General features: G+C 42.3%; 1 protein-coding gene across 2 annotated transcripts in view; it reads left to right on the forward strand.

Annotated features, from left to right (window-relative positions):
• LOC122563341 (lysine-specific demethylase 5B-like) overlaps window positions 1-14939 on the forward strand; it is a 231711-nt gene that overhangs the window by 46264 nt on the left and 170508 nt on the right. For both annotated transcript variants that reach the window (XM_043717091.1, XM_043717092.1), the window contains exon 6: window positions 5120-5216. In XM_043717091.1, the coding sequence (XP_043573026.1) occupies window positions 5120-5216 (97 nt within the window). The remainder of the gene's footprint in view (window positions 1-5119; window positions 5217-14939) is intronic.

The raw sequence follows: 14939 nt of genomic DNA on the forward strand, positions 1-14939 counted from the left end.
TCCCAGTCCCCCTCACTGTCACCCATCTATCTGCCATCTTTGGAGTTACTACTTCCCTAAAGCTCCGATCTATGACCCCCTCTGCCTCCCGAATGATCCTAAGTTCATCCAACTGTTGTAGGAAGGATGTTATTAAACTGGAAAGGGTGCAAAAGTGATTTATAAGTGTCACTGAATCTATAAGGAGAGACTGGTTAGGCTGGGATTTTCCTCCGTGCAGAAAGCTGAGCGGTGACCTCATATAAGTTTATAATATCATGAGGGGCATAGATATAGTGAATAGCCAAAGTTTTCTCCCCGTGGTAGAGTAGACCAAAACTAGAGGGCATAGGTTTTAGGTGAGACAGGAAAGATTTAAAGTGGACCTGAGGGGCAACGTTTTCATATGGTGGTTCATGGAACGAGCTGCCAGAAGAAGTGGTAGAGGCGAGTATAGTTACAACATTTTGAAAAACATTTGGGCACTTACATGGAAAGGAAAGCTTTCGAGGGTTATGGGCCAAATACAGGCAAATGGGACTATTTCAGTTTAGGAAACCTGGACAAGTTTGCACAGACAAGTTGAGCCACAGGGCCTGTTTCCATGTGGTATGACAATGACCCTCCTTGCTCATGTGTCTCTACCTCTGGCCCATACCTGCTGTTCTGTACAAGAAATGAGGTACGACTCAGAACTGGTTCTGAATAAGGCTCACTGGACCCAAACCGTTAACTCTGATTCCTCTCCGATGCTGTCAGACCTGCTGAGTTTTTCCAGCAATTCCTGTTTTTTTTTTGTTCTCTTCCATTTGCTTGTTGTCCCATTTTGAATCCCATTTGAGTCCTGTAATGTTGTTGATTTGGTCCCTTGATCTGGTCTGGTCCAGATGCATCTCAAAAATTACTTTCTTGTCATTGTGAAATGGCGTTATCCATCTTTTTCAATACCCTTACGTTGCCTTCAAATATTTTTTCCATGTTTCTTTTTAAAAAGGGGTGATTTCTGTCTGTGTACAAAATTTTGAATTTTTGCTTCTTGTAGCCACTTAGCAATGATTTAGTTGACACTGTCACCATCCAGTCAGTCTTTGTCTGTTCAAGTTATAAAAGTACTGCTTAATTCTCCATGACTATCTTTGTATTAAAAGTAGTATCTGAGTGTCTCCTGATTTAAATATAGTTATTTATCCTTGGCATCTTCCTAATTCAGGAATGATATGTGATTCTTGTAAAGATGAACTGGTGCCTAAAGGTAAAATCGTCACAGTCCTCTTAGACTGGAGGGCTGCTGTCTCATTGGATTGAGATGACTGGTGGTTTGACTTGAGGACCACCATGCTTCAGGCAAGTGAAGAGGTGGAGAATGTGATGATGCTATGACTTCAAGAGGTTACTTTTGTCCTGTTTTTTGTGTTTGAGGTTGTAAGACAAAGGTTGTGAGCACTCTACAAAACCACTAGAGTGACAGCTTGGGAGGCCTTGGGTGTTTAACAACCTGAATGGGTGTGGCCAGCTTTCTGGGTGTGATCAGGATTTCTGGGTTTCGGTTTTTCAGTAGCATCAGAAGCGGATGGGGGCCTGACAGAGTTGGAAGATTTAGTAAATGTCTCCTTGTGGCTACTGTCTCTGAATTTTCTCTTGATGGTTTTTTCCCTCCTGGATTGGACAACTGCATGGGAGAATCTGTGTCTAAATTTACCTTTTTGCCAAGGGGTGTGGTTGTGGGATGTATTGGAACAATTAATTAGTAATCGTTACTGTGTATTGACTATTTAGTTAAGTTTTCCAACAGAATTATTGTTCTAAGTTCTTTTTTGTTTTTTATTTAAAGTGTTTAAATAAATTTGTGTTTTTGCTTAACGTCAAATAGCTTGACCAGTTACAGTGCATCTGGAACATGGTACTTTTGCCATTAAATTAAAAAATATTAAGGGCTAGGCTACCTTCTTAAAATACTTTTGAGGGGGTCTAGTCTGGTTCGGTGCATGAGAAGGGGAGTCCTTCATGGTAACCGCAGTTAGTGTGTGGATTGAACCTGTGCCATCACGCTGCATTGCAAACCTGCATCCCAGCCAACATGGCTCTTAACTCTTGACTGTGGCTTAATCCTTGCTGCCTTCTTCATATTGAAGACTACTGGGGAATTCTCCAATACCCAACCTCTCCCAACTTTCCTGAAATCGATACATCTCTCTTTTAAGTTTCAACACCAATCGACTGACTAATTTCTAGATCAGTCAATCTAATTTGATGGTTGTGTTCAGATTTACATATAAAAGTATGCTAAACCACTTTTAATTCCAGTAGTTTCAAAACGGTTAAATGCCAAGCAGAAATTTCTCCACTGTTCGTAGAGATCGAACATATTGCGATGTACAGCATGAAAACAGAGCCTTCTGTCAAACTTGTCCACGCCGAAAAGATATCCTAACCCAATCTAGTCCCACCTGCCAGCACTTGGCCCATATCCCTCTAACCCTTCCTATCCACATACCCATCCAGATGCCTTTTAAATGTTCTAATTGTACCAGCTTTTGCCATTTCCCTGGCAGCTCATTTCATACACTCACCACCGTGTGTGTGAAAAACTTGCCCCTTAGGTCCATTTTATATCTTTCCCCTCTCACCCTAAACCTATGCCCTCTAGTTCTGAACTCCCCCAGCCCAGGGAAAAGACCTTGTCTATTTGTCCTATCCCTACTCCTCATGATTTTATAAACCTCTATAAGGTCACTCCTCAAGTGTCAGATTTCCAGAAAAAAAACAGCCTCATCCTATTCAGCCTACCCCCCAGTAGCTCAAATCCTCTAACCCTATTAACATCCTTGTGAATCTTTTCTGGACCCTTTCAAGTTTCACAACATACTTCAGATTAAAAGGAGACCAGAATTGCAAGCAGTATTCCAAAAGTGGCATAACCAATGATCTGAACAGCTGCAATATGACCTCCCAACTCCTATACTCAATGCTCTGATCAATAAAGGAAAGCATACCAAATGCCACCTTCACTATCCTATTTCCCTGAGTCTCTACTTTCAAGGAACTCCAAGGTCTCTTTTTTTAATCAACTCTCCCTAGGACCTTACCACTTCCCTGGCAGCTATAAGTTCTGCTCTGATTTGCTTTTCCAAAATGCAGCACCTCTCATTTATCTAAATTAAACTCCATCTGCCACTCCTCAGCCCATTGGCCCATCTGCTCAAGATCCCATTGTAATCTGAGGTAAACTTCTTTGCTGTCCACTACATCTCCAATGTTGATGTCATCTGTAAACTTACTAACTATACCTCTTTTATGCTCACATCCAGTGACGAAAAGCAGTGGCTCCAACACTGACCTTTGTGGCACACCATTGGTCACAGGCCTCCAGTCTAAAAAGCAGCCTTCCACCACCACCCTCTGTCTTCTACCTTCAAACCAGTTCTGTATCCAAATGACTAGTTCTCCCTGTATTCCATGAGATCTAACATTGCTAACTAGCCTCCCATGAGGAACCTTGTCAGACACCTTACTGTAGTCCATATAAATCACGACTATCGTACTGCACTGATCAATCCTGTTTTTCACTTCAAATAACTCCCAAGTTCATGAGCACAAAACCTTGCTGACTATCCCTAATCAGTCCTTGCCTTTCCAAATACATGTAATTCCTGTCCCTCAGGATTCCCTCCAACAACTTGCCCACCACCGACGTCAGGCTCACCGGTCTGTAATTCCCTGGCTTTTCCTTGCCTCCTTTTTAAAATAGTGGCCCAACGTTATCCAACCTCAAGTCTTCTGGCACCTCACCTATTGTTGCAGGCATCGATGATACAAATATTTCAAGGGTCCCAGCAATTGCTTCCCACAGAGTTCTGGAGTACACCTGATAAGGTCCTGGGATTTATCCACTTCTTCGTGATTCATGTCATCCAGTACTTTCTCCGCTGTAATATGGGCATTTTTCAAGATGTCACCGTTTATTTCCCCACATTCTGTATCTTCTGTGTCCTCCTCCACAGTAAACACTGATGCAAAATACTTGTTTAGTAGCTTTCCCCAATTCCTGCAGCTCAATACAAAGGCCGCCTTGCTGATCTTTGAGGGGCCCTATTTTCTCCCTAGTTACCCTTTTGTCCTTGATGTATTTGTAAAAACTCTATGGATTCCCCTTAATCCAATCTGCCAAAGCTTTCTCATGTCCCCTTTTTGCCCTCCTGATTTTCTTCTTAGGTGTGCTCCTACTGCCTTTGTATTCTTCTAAGGATTCACTTGATCTCTCCTGTCTATAGCTAACACCTGTTTCCTTCTTTTCTTAACAAGAACATCAATTTCTCTCATCATCCAGCTTTCCCTACACCACCAGTCTTTCCTTTTCATCCTAACAGGAATATACTCTCTCTGGACTCCTGATCTCATTATTGAAGGCTCCCCATTTTCCAGCTGTCCCTTTATCTGCGCACAATTGCCCCCAATCAGCTTTTGAAAGTTCTTGCGTAATACTGTCAAAATTGGCTTTCCTCCAATTTAGAACTTCAACTTTTAGATCTGGTGTATCCTTTTCCAAACTAATAGAATTATAGCCGCTGGCCCTAAAATGCTCCCCCACTGACACCTCAGTCACTTGCCCTGCCTTATTTCCCAAGAGCAGGTCAAGCTTTGCACCTTCTCTAGTAGGTACATCCATGTGCTGAATCAGAAAATATTCTTGTACACATTTAACAAATTCCTCTCCATCTAAGCCATTAATACTATGGCAGTCCCAGTCTATGTTTGGAAAGTTAAAATCCCCTATCTTAACCATCCTGTTGTTCTTACGGATAACTGAAATCTTCTTTTAAAAATTGTTTCCCAATTTCCCGTTCACTCTTAAGGGGTCTATAATACAATCCCAATAAGGTGATCATTCCTTTCTCATTTCTCTGTTCCACACAAATAACTTCCCTGGGATTTCTGGGAATATCTTCCCTCCGTACAGCTGTAATGCTATCTCTTATCAAAAATGCCACCTTCTCTCTTACCCCCCTTTTCTATCCTTAAGCATTTGTATCGTGGAACATTAAACTGCCAGTCCAGTCCATCGCTAAGCCACGTTTCTGTAATTGCTATGATACTCCAGTCCCACGTTCCTAATCATGATCTGAATTATTTTAACTTATAGGTGGGGTGCGTAAAGACCGAGGCAAGTGAGATTATGGAGGTTCATGCCCATGATTTACGACCAAAAACCAGGAGTGGATCGATGAAATGTGAAAGTGGTATGGATAAATAATCTATTATTATTCTTAATTTCTTTGATCAAAGTCAGATCTTTGGTGATTATTCACTAAGCCATAGCAGAGAGTGCTGTGATTCTCTTTTTAACTTACCGATTTTAGTGAGCTGAGATAGTACCGGAGTCTGTCTCGGCTGGAATGGGAACTAAATAGCCATTTGGCATTTTGGCATTTAATTTGATTTGCACACAAGCTACTGAGTTAACTGACCCCCTGAAATAATCTAATGCTGCTTCTAATATATTTCTATTTTGTTGAATACATTTCAAGCTCTATATAAATTGGAATTTGCCAAAGGCCATTCAAAATATTCCATTTTAGCAAAAGATGTGGTGTAAGTTGATTCTGGATTGCAAATTGTACATCTTTTGTTGTACCTAAATTGCTCAGTATAATTTTCTTATGGTCAGGGTTGAGCCTTCATGTTTTCTATCTAATCAGATCTTTTTTTGTATTCTCTTGATAGAATTACTGAGGTTGCAGAGACTGTTTCATGTTAGCTCAATTTAGATTAGATTACATTACAGTGTGGAAACAGGCCCTTCGGCCCAACAAGTCCACACCGACCCGCCGAAGCGCAACCCACCCATACCCCTACATTTACCCCTTACCTAACACTACGGGCATTTCCATTGTGCTAAATCTTTATTGTTCCTATATATTGCTGTGGTTGTGAACTGATTTTTTTTTTCCAACTTCTTGTAAACTAATCATTTATTCATTTGTGGGGTTGCTTATGGTGACTAGGCGGTCTGGAGTATATTATAGAAAAGCAGACTGAAGCCATGGAACAGTTTAAAACAACAAGATGAGAATTTTAAAATTGACTTGTTGCAGAAACTGAAGCTGCTGGACAATCAAACATGGAGGATGGGTGAATGAATTCAGTTTGACCTAGGATGTGTGCAGCAGTATTATGGATAGGTGGAAGGCTGTCTGAGAGAACATTAGAATAATAGTACTTGCAAGTGGTAAAGACATGGATGAAGATTTCAGAAGATGAGCTGAGGTGCGAGGAGACAAATGTTATTATGGAGGCCTTATTGATGGAGTGAATATGGAAGTCAGAAACTGAGCTTGATGTAACATTTTTAGCCCAGCTTTAGTTTAGATATAGCCCAGTTCGAATTCTGAGAAGGAGCTAGGTAGGGCAGTAATGTAGGTTTTTTTTAAATTCCTAGGGATAGAGGTCAAATCCAATGCAACTAATGGAATGAAACCTGTTGAAGAAAACCTCCATCCAGTTAGAACAAAGAAGAATACAACAGAGGAACAGACCCTGTGCTAACACATTTTGCCCTTCCATCCTAAAACTGTCTTCACTTATAGGATCTGTATCCCTCTGTTCCCTTGCTATTCATGTATTCGTCCAGGTGTTTCTTGAATTCTGCTATTGTTTGCTTCCACCACCACCACTTGCAGTGTGTTCCAGGCACTCCCCACCCTGTATGTGATAAACTTGGCTCTCGCATCTCTTTAAACTCACTCAAAGCAACCCCCCCCCACCACTTGTGAGCTCCTTGAACCTGTGTCTTCTAGTAAATGACTCCTCCACCCTGGGGAAAAAGCCCTACACTAACCCCATTCATGCCATTCACAGTCTTTTAAAATTTTTATCAGGTTGCCCTTCAACCTCCTGTGTTCCAGTGAAAACAAACCCAGTCTATTAAATGTTTCTTTACAGATAAAACCCTGCATACTTGGCAACATCCTGCTAAATCTTTACTGGGCCCTCTCCAAGACATTGCCATCGTTCTGATCGTGTGGTGACAAGAACTATATGCAATATTCTAAGTGCTCCTCGGATGCTGCCTGAACTGCTGTGCTTTTCCAGGACCACTCTACTCCAGAATCTGGTTTCCAGCATCTGCAGTCATTGTTTTTACCTAATATTCTTAGTGTGGCTTAACTAAAGTTCTGTAACATGACTTGTTTATCATTATACTTGATGCCCAATTCAATGAAGCTAAGCATGACGTAAGCCTTTTTTTACTACGTTATCTACCTGTGCTGCCACCTTTTTATGATCTTTGGACTTGCACACCCAGATCTGCCTGCATATCAATACTTTTAAGGGTTCTGCCAATTCTATATAATTTCCAGCTGTACTTGACCTTCTAAAATACAAAACCTCGCATTTGTCTAAATTAAACTCCTCCAGCCATTTTTCTGCCCATGCTTCCAAATGATTTTTTGAGGATGTAACTCTGAAGATGGACGAGGGAGATCCAGTAGATGTAGTGTACCTGGACTTTCAGAAAGCTTTTGATAAAGTCCCACATAGGAGGTTAGTGAGCAAAATTAGGGCACATGGTACTGGGGGCAAAGTACTAACTTGGATTGAAAGTTGGTTGGCTGACAGGAAACAAAGAGTAATGATAAACCGCTCCATTTCGGAATGGCAAGCAGTGACCAGTGGGGTACCGCAGGGATCAGTGCTGGTTCTGCAGCTTTTTACAATATGTATTAATGATATAGAAGATGGTATTAGTAATAACATTAGCAAATTTGCTGATGATACTAAGCTGGGTGGCAGGGTGAAATGTGAGGAGGATGTTAGGAGATTACAGGGTGACCTGGACAAGTTAGGTGAATGGTCAGATGCATGGCAGATGCAGTTTAATGTGGATAAATGTGTGGTTATCCACTTTGGTGGCAAGAACAGAAAGGCAGATTACTACCTCAATGGAATCAATTTAGGTAAAGGGACAGTACAAAGAGATCTGGGTGTTCTTGTACAGCAGTCAGTGAAGGTAAGCATGCAGGTACAGCAGGTAGTGAAGAAGGCCAGTAGCATGCTGGTCTTCATAACACGAGGAATTGAGTATAGAAGCAAAGAGGTTCTTCTGCAGCTATACAGGGCCCTGGTGAGACCACACCTGGAGTACTGCGTGCAGTTCTGGTCTCCAAATTTGAGGAAAGACATTCTGGCTATTGAGGGAGTGCAGCGTTGGTTCACGAGGTCAATTCCTGGAATGGCGGGATAACCTTACGCTGAAAGACTGGAGCGACTTGGCTTGTATACCCTTGAGTTTAGAAGACTGAGAGGGGATCTGATTGAGACATATAAGATTATTAAAGGATTGGACACTCTGGAGGCAGGAAACATGTTTCCGCTGATGGGTGAGTGCCAAACCAAAGGACACCGCTTAAAAATAAGCGGTAGACCATTTAGGACAGAGATGAGGAGAAACCTCTTCACCCAGAGAGTGGTGGCTGTGTGGAATGCTCTGCCCTGGAAGGCAGTAGAGGCCCAGTCTCTGGATTCATTTAAGAAAGAGTTGGATAGAGCTCTCTAGGAGAGTGGAATCAAGGGTTATGGAGATAAGGCAGGAACAGGATACTGATTAAGGATGATCAGCCATGATCATATTGAATGGTGGTGCAGGCTCGAAGAGCAGAATGGCTACTCCTGCACCTATTGCCTATTGATCTACATCCTACTCCATCCTGTGACACTCCTCCTCACTATCTGCAACTCCACCAACCTTTGTATTGTCATAGAGATATACAGCACGGAAACTGACCCCTTGGTCCAGTGCATCTATGCTGACCAAATATCCTAAACTGATCTAGTCCCATTTGCCAGCACTTGGCCTATATCCCTCTAAACCTTTCCCATTCATATAACCATCCAGATGCCTTTTCAATGTTGTAATTGTACCAGCCTCCACCACTTCCTCTGGCAGCTCACTCCAGACACGCACCACTCTGTGAGACCCCCTTAGGTCCCTTTTAAATCTTTCCCCTCACCCTAAACCTATGCCTTCTAGTTCTGGACCCCCATATGCCATGGAAAAGACCTTGTCTATTTACCCTATACATTTCCTTTAATGGGTCCTTTTCAAATTGGCAGGCGTGGGACCCCAGCTATTCACAATATGCATTAATGATTTGGATGAGGGAACAAAATGTGACATCTCTAGGTTTGCAGATGATATAGGATGAACTGTGACGAGGATGCAGAGATCCTTCAGCATGATTTGGATAGGTTGGGTAAGAGATGGCAGATGTAGTATAATTTGGATAAATGAGAGGTTACTCACTTTGGAAGCAAAAAGAAGGCAGATTACTACCTGAATGGCTGGCTGTAAATTGGGAGAGGTCCTTGTGCACTAGTTGCTGAAGGTAAGCGTGCAGGTGCAGCAGGCGGTGAAGAAAGCAAATGGTATGTTGGCCTTCATTTTGAGAGGTTTCGAGTACAGAAGCAGAGATGTGTTGTTGCAGTTATACTGGACCTTGATGAGGCCACGTCTGGAATATTGTGTGCAGTTCTTGTCATCTTTTCTGAAGAAGGATATTCTTGCTCTCAAGGGATTGCATCAAATGTTTACCAGGCTGATTCTGTGGATGGTGGGATTGACCTTTGAGGAGAGATTGACGAGGTTAGGATTGTTTTTGCTGGAGTTCAAACAAATGAGGGGAGGGTCTCATAGAGACTCATAAAATTCTAACAGGACTAGACAGGGGAGATGCAGGGACGATGTTCCTGATGGTGGGTTTGCTCAGAATCCGAGGTCACAGTTGGAGGATGTTCCCGATGGTGGGTGTGTCCAGAACCAGGGGCCACAATCTGAGGATTCAGGATAGACCATTTAGGACAGACATGAGAAGACATTTCTTCACCCTAAGAGTGGTCAGCCTGTGGAATTCATTACCACATGGAGTAGCTGATGCCAAAACATTGAATGTGTTCAAGAGGTAGCTAGCTCTGGCACTTGGGGCAAATGGGATCAAAGGTTATGGGGAAAAAGCAGGTTTATTGAGTTGGACGATCAACTATGATTGTGATGAGCAAATAGCCTCCTTCTCCTATCTTCTGTGTTTGAATGTCCGCAAATGTTTTCCTCAAATAATTTATGTAGACCACAAACAGCAGAGATTGCAGCACTGTGGAACACCACTAGCCATTGCAGCCTTCCATTCTGAAAAGTATTTTGTTCCACTGATCCTCTCTATTTCCTATGACTAAGCCAGTTCTGTACCCATTTTGTTGACTCACTCCTGATACCATTTGACTTCACCTTTACCATGAGGGACCTTGTCAAAGGCTTTACAGAAGTCCATGTGGGCAACATCAACTGCTTTTCCCTTAGCAATCAATCTTTGTTACCACCTTAAAAACTCAATCAGGTTAGTGAGGCACAACTTTGCCAAACACAGCCATGCTGTCTATTGCTAATAAGTCCATTTGTTTCTAAATGCATATAGATCTTGTCACTGACAATCTTTTTCCATACTTTTCCCTACCACTGCTGTGAAGATCACAGGCCTGATTGCTGGATTACCCTGTTATTGTTCTTAACCATGTGGAAGCATTGACTATTCTCTGATCCTCTGGGACATCATCTGTGGCCAAAGAGGATACAAAGATGTCATTTAGTGGTCCAGCAATTCGTGCCTCAATATTCTGGAATAGATCTTTTTTTTTTTATTAGACATTTTATTCTTTTACAAAATTATAAAAATACAAAAAAAAATCTTGTATTACAAAACGTTAACAGAAAATTGCCTACTACTCTATAGAACACACCAAAACTATCTCAAATAAAAAGGAAAGAAGAAAAAAATTACAAAAGAATCCCTCCTCATTGAGATTCAGTAAGTAACTGTTATTAGCAAATTAGATTAGGTTGACCCACATTGCACTAAACCAACCCAATCCAACCTAGAATGAGTCAGATTAGATAAAATCATCTTAAGTTAGCTTAACTTAAATTGACTTAAAATTAAATTACACTTTTTAAGTTTAAATTTAAATTCAATTCCACCACTTGCTGCAGCCCCACTGAGGCTCCCACCTATGGGAGCATCAGTTGTAAAGATTGACGAGGTTAGGATTGTTTTTGCTAGAGTTCAGACAAATGAGCGGGGAATCTCATAAAAACTCATAAAATTCTAACCGGACTAGACAGGGGAGATGCAAGGAGTATTTGTCAAGCTTGCTTCTCCCAGGGCCCCTGGACTGTCAAGACTGGCCTCCGCGGCTATAATAAAGGCCCTGGTCAGCATTACCAACAAGTCCGTATCAATGTCATTTAAAAAGGCCTGCCACGTCTTATAGAATGGTTCTGTTTTCTGGCGCACCACATTTGAGACGATCTTGGGGGATGTGCTCTTGCACCAATCTACACCACCCCATTAGACCCAGGGGTTTTTCTGAGATCTGGTTCATTAGTGTGTTCTTCCTTACACCGTGTATGAGAATGTTAAATAGTCTCTTCCCGTGCTCATCCAACTAGGGCAAATTTGGCAGTCCCAAAAGAAAGGATATCAGATCTGCCTTAACCTCAGTTCCCAGAATCCCCTCCATCTCACTAACTATGGCATCCCAATGTTCATGGATCCTGTAACATGATCATAAATCATGTGTAAGGGTGCCCGTGCTAATTTTACATTTAGGACGTCCTGGAAATGCTCCTTTCTTTAACTTTGCCAATCGTTCTGGAGCCATGTGGCCCCTGTGAAGAATCTTTAACTGCATAGCTTGCGCTTCATTGCAAGTGGGAGAACATGAAGAAAATTTCTATATGTCCTCCCATGTCTCAAACGAAATTTCTTCTCCCAGTCCTGACTCCAGACTCCATAGTCTTTCCATATCCTCCAGGGCGCCCCCTCTCTGTAAATGGTATAGAGTACTAACTGAGAGATTGCCCACACACCGGAGCGCTCTTCCCTCCATATGAGATGTATAGGGCTGATCCAAGAGCATGGTCTTTCGCTGTATGTAGTCCCTAATCTGGAAATAATGCAAACGTCCCGAGTAGGTAGCCCATATTTGTAACTTAATTGGTCAAAGGACATCAGGACCTCTCCCTCAAATAAATCTTCCAAACAGGGGACTCCCTTGACCTCCAATGCCTTGAAGCCAGAGTCCGTTGACCCTGCTTAAATCCTGGGGCTCCAACTAAAGGGATGAATGGTGAGGTCTTGCGTGAATTTCCCTCACCCTGCCACATTATTCTCCATGCTTTGACCGTGTTTATGGTAATCTGAATTTTACAATTCTCAGTCGCACATTTCATCCTGTCCATAAACAATAAATTAACAAAGGGTCACCTTACCTGAGAAGCCTCTATGTCAAGCAATAACGACCTCTGATCCTTGTGCACCCTGTCGTCCACCTGTGAGAATAGGATACCTATTTGATATCGCTTTAAATCTGGGAGATTCAAAACCCCCACCACAATACCCTGTGGGAGAAGCAACTTAGTAAATTTAATGAGAGGGTGTCTATGACACCATATGAAGGATCCAAGCCATCCATTTAGCCTCTGCAACACCTGTCTGGGCAGCAACAGCAGGAGCATTCTCATAGGATATAGTAGCCAAGAAAGAACATTCATTTTAATTGAGACTATTCAGCCTAACCAAGATATTGGTAACCCCTCCCACCACTGCAGATTCTGACTGAGGGTGTAGGTTTGCTCACTGAGCTGTAGGTTTGATATCCAGACGTTTCATTACCTGGCTAGGTAACATCATCAGTGGCGACCTCCAAGTGAAGCGAAGCTGTTGTCTCCTGCTTTCTATTTCTATCTTTCTCCTGGATGGAGTTCCTGGGGTTTGTGGTGATGTCATATCCTGTTCGTTTGCTGAGGGGTTGATAGATGGCATCTAGATCTATGTGTTTGTTTATGGCGTTGTGGTTGGAGTGCCAGGCCTCTAGGAATTCTCTGGCATGTCTTTGCTTAGCCTGTCCCAGAATAGATGTGTTGTCCCAGTCGAAATGGTGCTTTTCTTCATCCGTGTGTAGGGCTACAAGGAAGGGAGGATCATGTCTTTTTGTGGCTAGCTGGTGTTCGTGTATTCTGGTGGCTAACTTTCTTCCTGTTTGTCCTATGTAGTGTTTGTGGCAGTCCTTGCATGGAATTTTGTAGATGACGTTGGTTTTGTCCATGGGATGTACTGGCTCTTTTAAGTTTGTGAGTTTTTGTTTGAGAGTGTTGGTGGGTTTGTGTGCTACTAGGATTCCTACAACAACAAACACAGATAAAACAACAAATCAAGAGTGGACAGACGCGATAGAACGAGCCATAAACACCAAACAACGACAAACACAGATAAAGAAAAATCGGGACCTGAAGAAAAAACTGGACAAACTCAAAAAAAGACAAAACTGATAACACAGGGGCATGGATAAAGAACTTATCAGACACAGAAAAAGCGGTACTAGTCAAAGGATTAAATTTCAATTGCCGATATGCTTGCAAGCAGGAATTCCTAGTGTCATTAGAAACCACATTGAAGGACAACAGTCTGACGGAAGAAACACAGCAAACGATCAGACAGACAATTGCATCTACTCTGAGCAGAAAGAGGGAAGGAAAGAAACTGAACACACAAGAAAAGAAAGCCCTAGAAAACCTCAAAAAAGACAAAAACATCGTTATATTACCTGCAGACAAAGGTCGGCTCACTGTCATCCTGAACAGAAGGGACTAAACGAGAAAGCCAATGCACTACTCGCAGACACCAACACCCACCAACAGATGGCGCTAGACCCAACCCACAGCTAGGAAACAAAATTACATATCTCCTAAGAAATTACACAATTCCGGACAATTAAACAGAAAATGAAACCCGACGGGACCAACACCACACGATTCTAAGGACTACCAAAAATCAATAAACCAGGAGCCCCCCTCAGACCTATAGTCTCACTACCTGGAACACCAACTTACAGACTGGCCAAAGAACTACACGCAAGATTGAAGTACCTAGTAGAAGAGTCACAGTACTCCATCCACTTCACCCAGGAATTCCTAAAAATCATCAAAAACACCAAAATAGAAGATGATGAAGCAATGATCTCATTCGACGTAACAGCACTGTTCACTTCCATCAACATCGACCTGGCAAAGGAAACACTTACCACACTTTTAGAAGAGACCATCACACACACACCAACCACCATCAATCACATTACCAACAAAAACATCATGAAGCTAGTGGACCTGTGCCTCACCACCCACTTCACTTTCAACAATATAGTCTACAAACAAACCAACGGCGCACCCATGGGATCTCTGCTATCAGGATTCATAGCAGAAGCAGTAATGCAAAGACTAGAACAAACAGCCCTACCAACCATGAAACCAAAAATCTGGGTCCGCTACGTAGATGACACATTTGTCATCACAAAATGAAACACGATAAAAGAGACATTTAACATCAACAACACCCTCACAGGCATAAAGTTCACCAAGGAGGAAGAAACTGACAACAAACTCGCTTTCCTGGACATCACAGTCGAAGGAAAGGACAACTGAGAACTACAAACCTACGTATACAGAAAACCGACAAAACACTGACCAAATACTTAACTACACCAGCAACCATCCCAAAACACAAACAAAGCTGTATCAGAACACTATTCCAACGAGCCACCACACACTGCAGCACAGACAAACTACGCAAAACAGAGGAGAACCACCTATACAACGTATTCGAGAAGAACGGATACTCAAAAAATACAGTGCGCAGATTTCTCAAGAACAAACCACGACAAGCAGACCAAACACAGCCAGAAACCCTAACCACCTTACCATACATCAAAGAAGTTTCAGAAATGACAGCCAGACTACTAAGACCCCTCGGAATCCTAGTAGCACACAAACCCACCAACACTCTCAAACAAAAACTAACAAACTTAAAAGACCCAGTACATCCCATGAACAAAACCAACGTCATCTACAAAATTCC

Source organism: Chiloscyllium plagiosum, chromosome 26 (assembly GCF_004010195.1).
Source record: "Chiloscyllium plagiosum isolate BGI_BamShark_2017 chromosome 26, ASM401019v2, whole genome shotgun sequence".
In the NCBI taxonomy this organism is placed as follows: Eukaryota; Metazoa; Chordata; class Chondrichthyes; order Orectolobiformes; family Hemiscylliidae; genus Chiloscyllium; species Chiloscyllium plagiosum.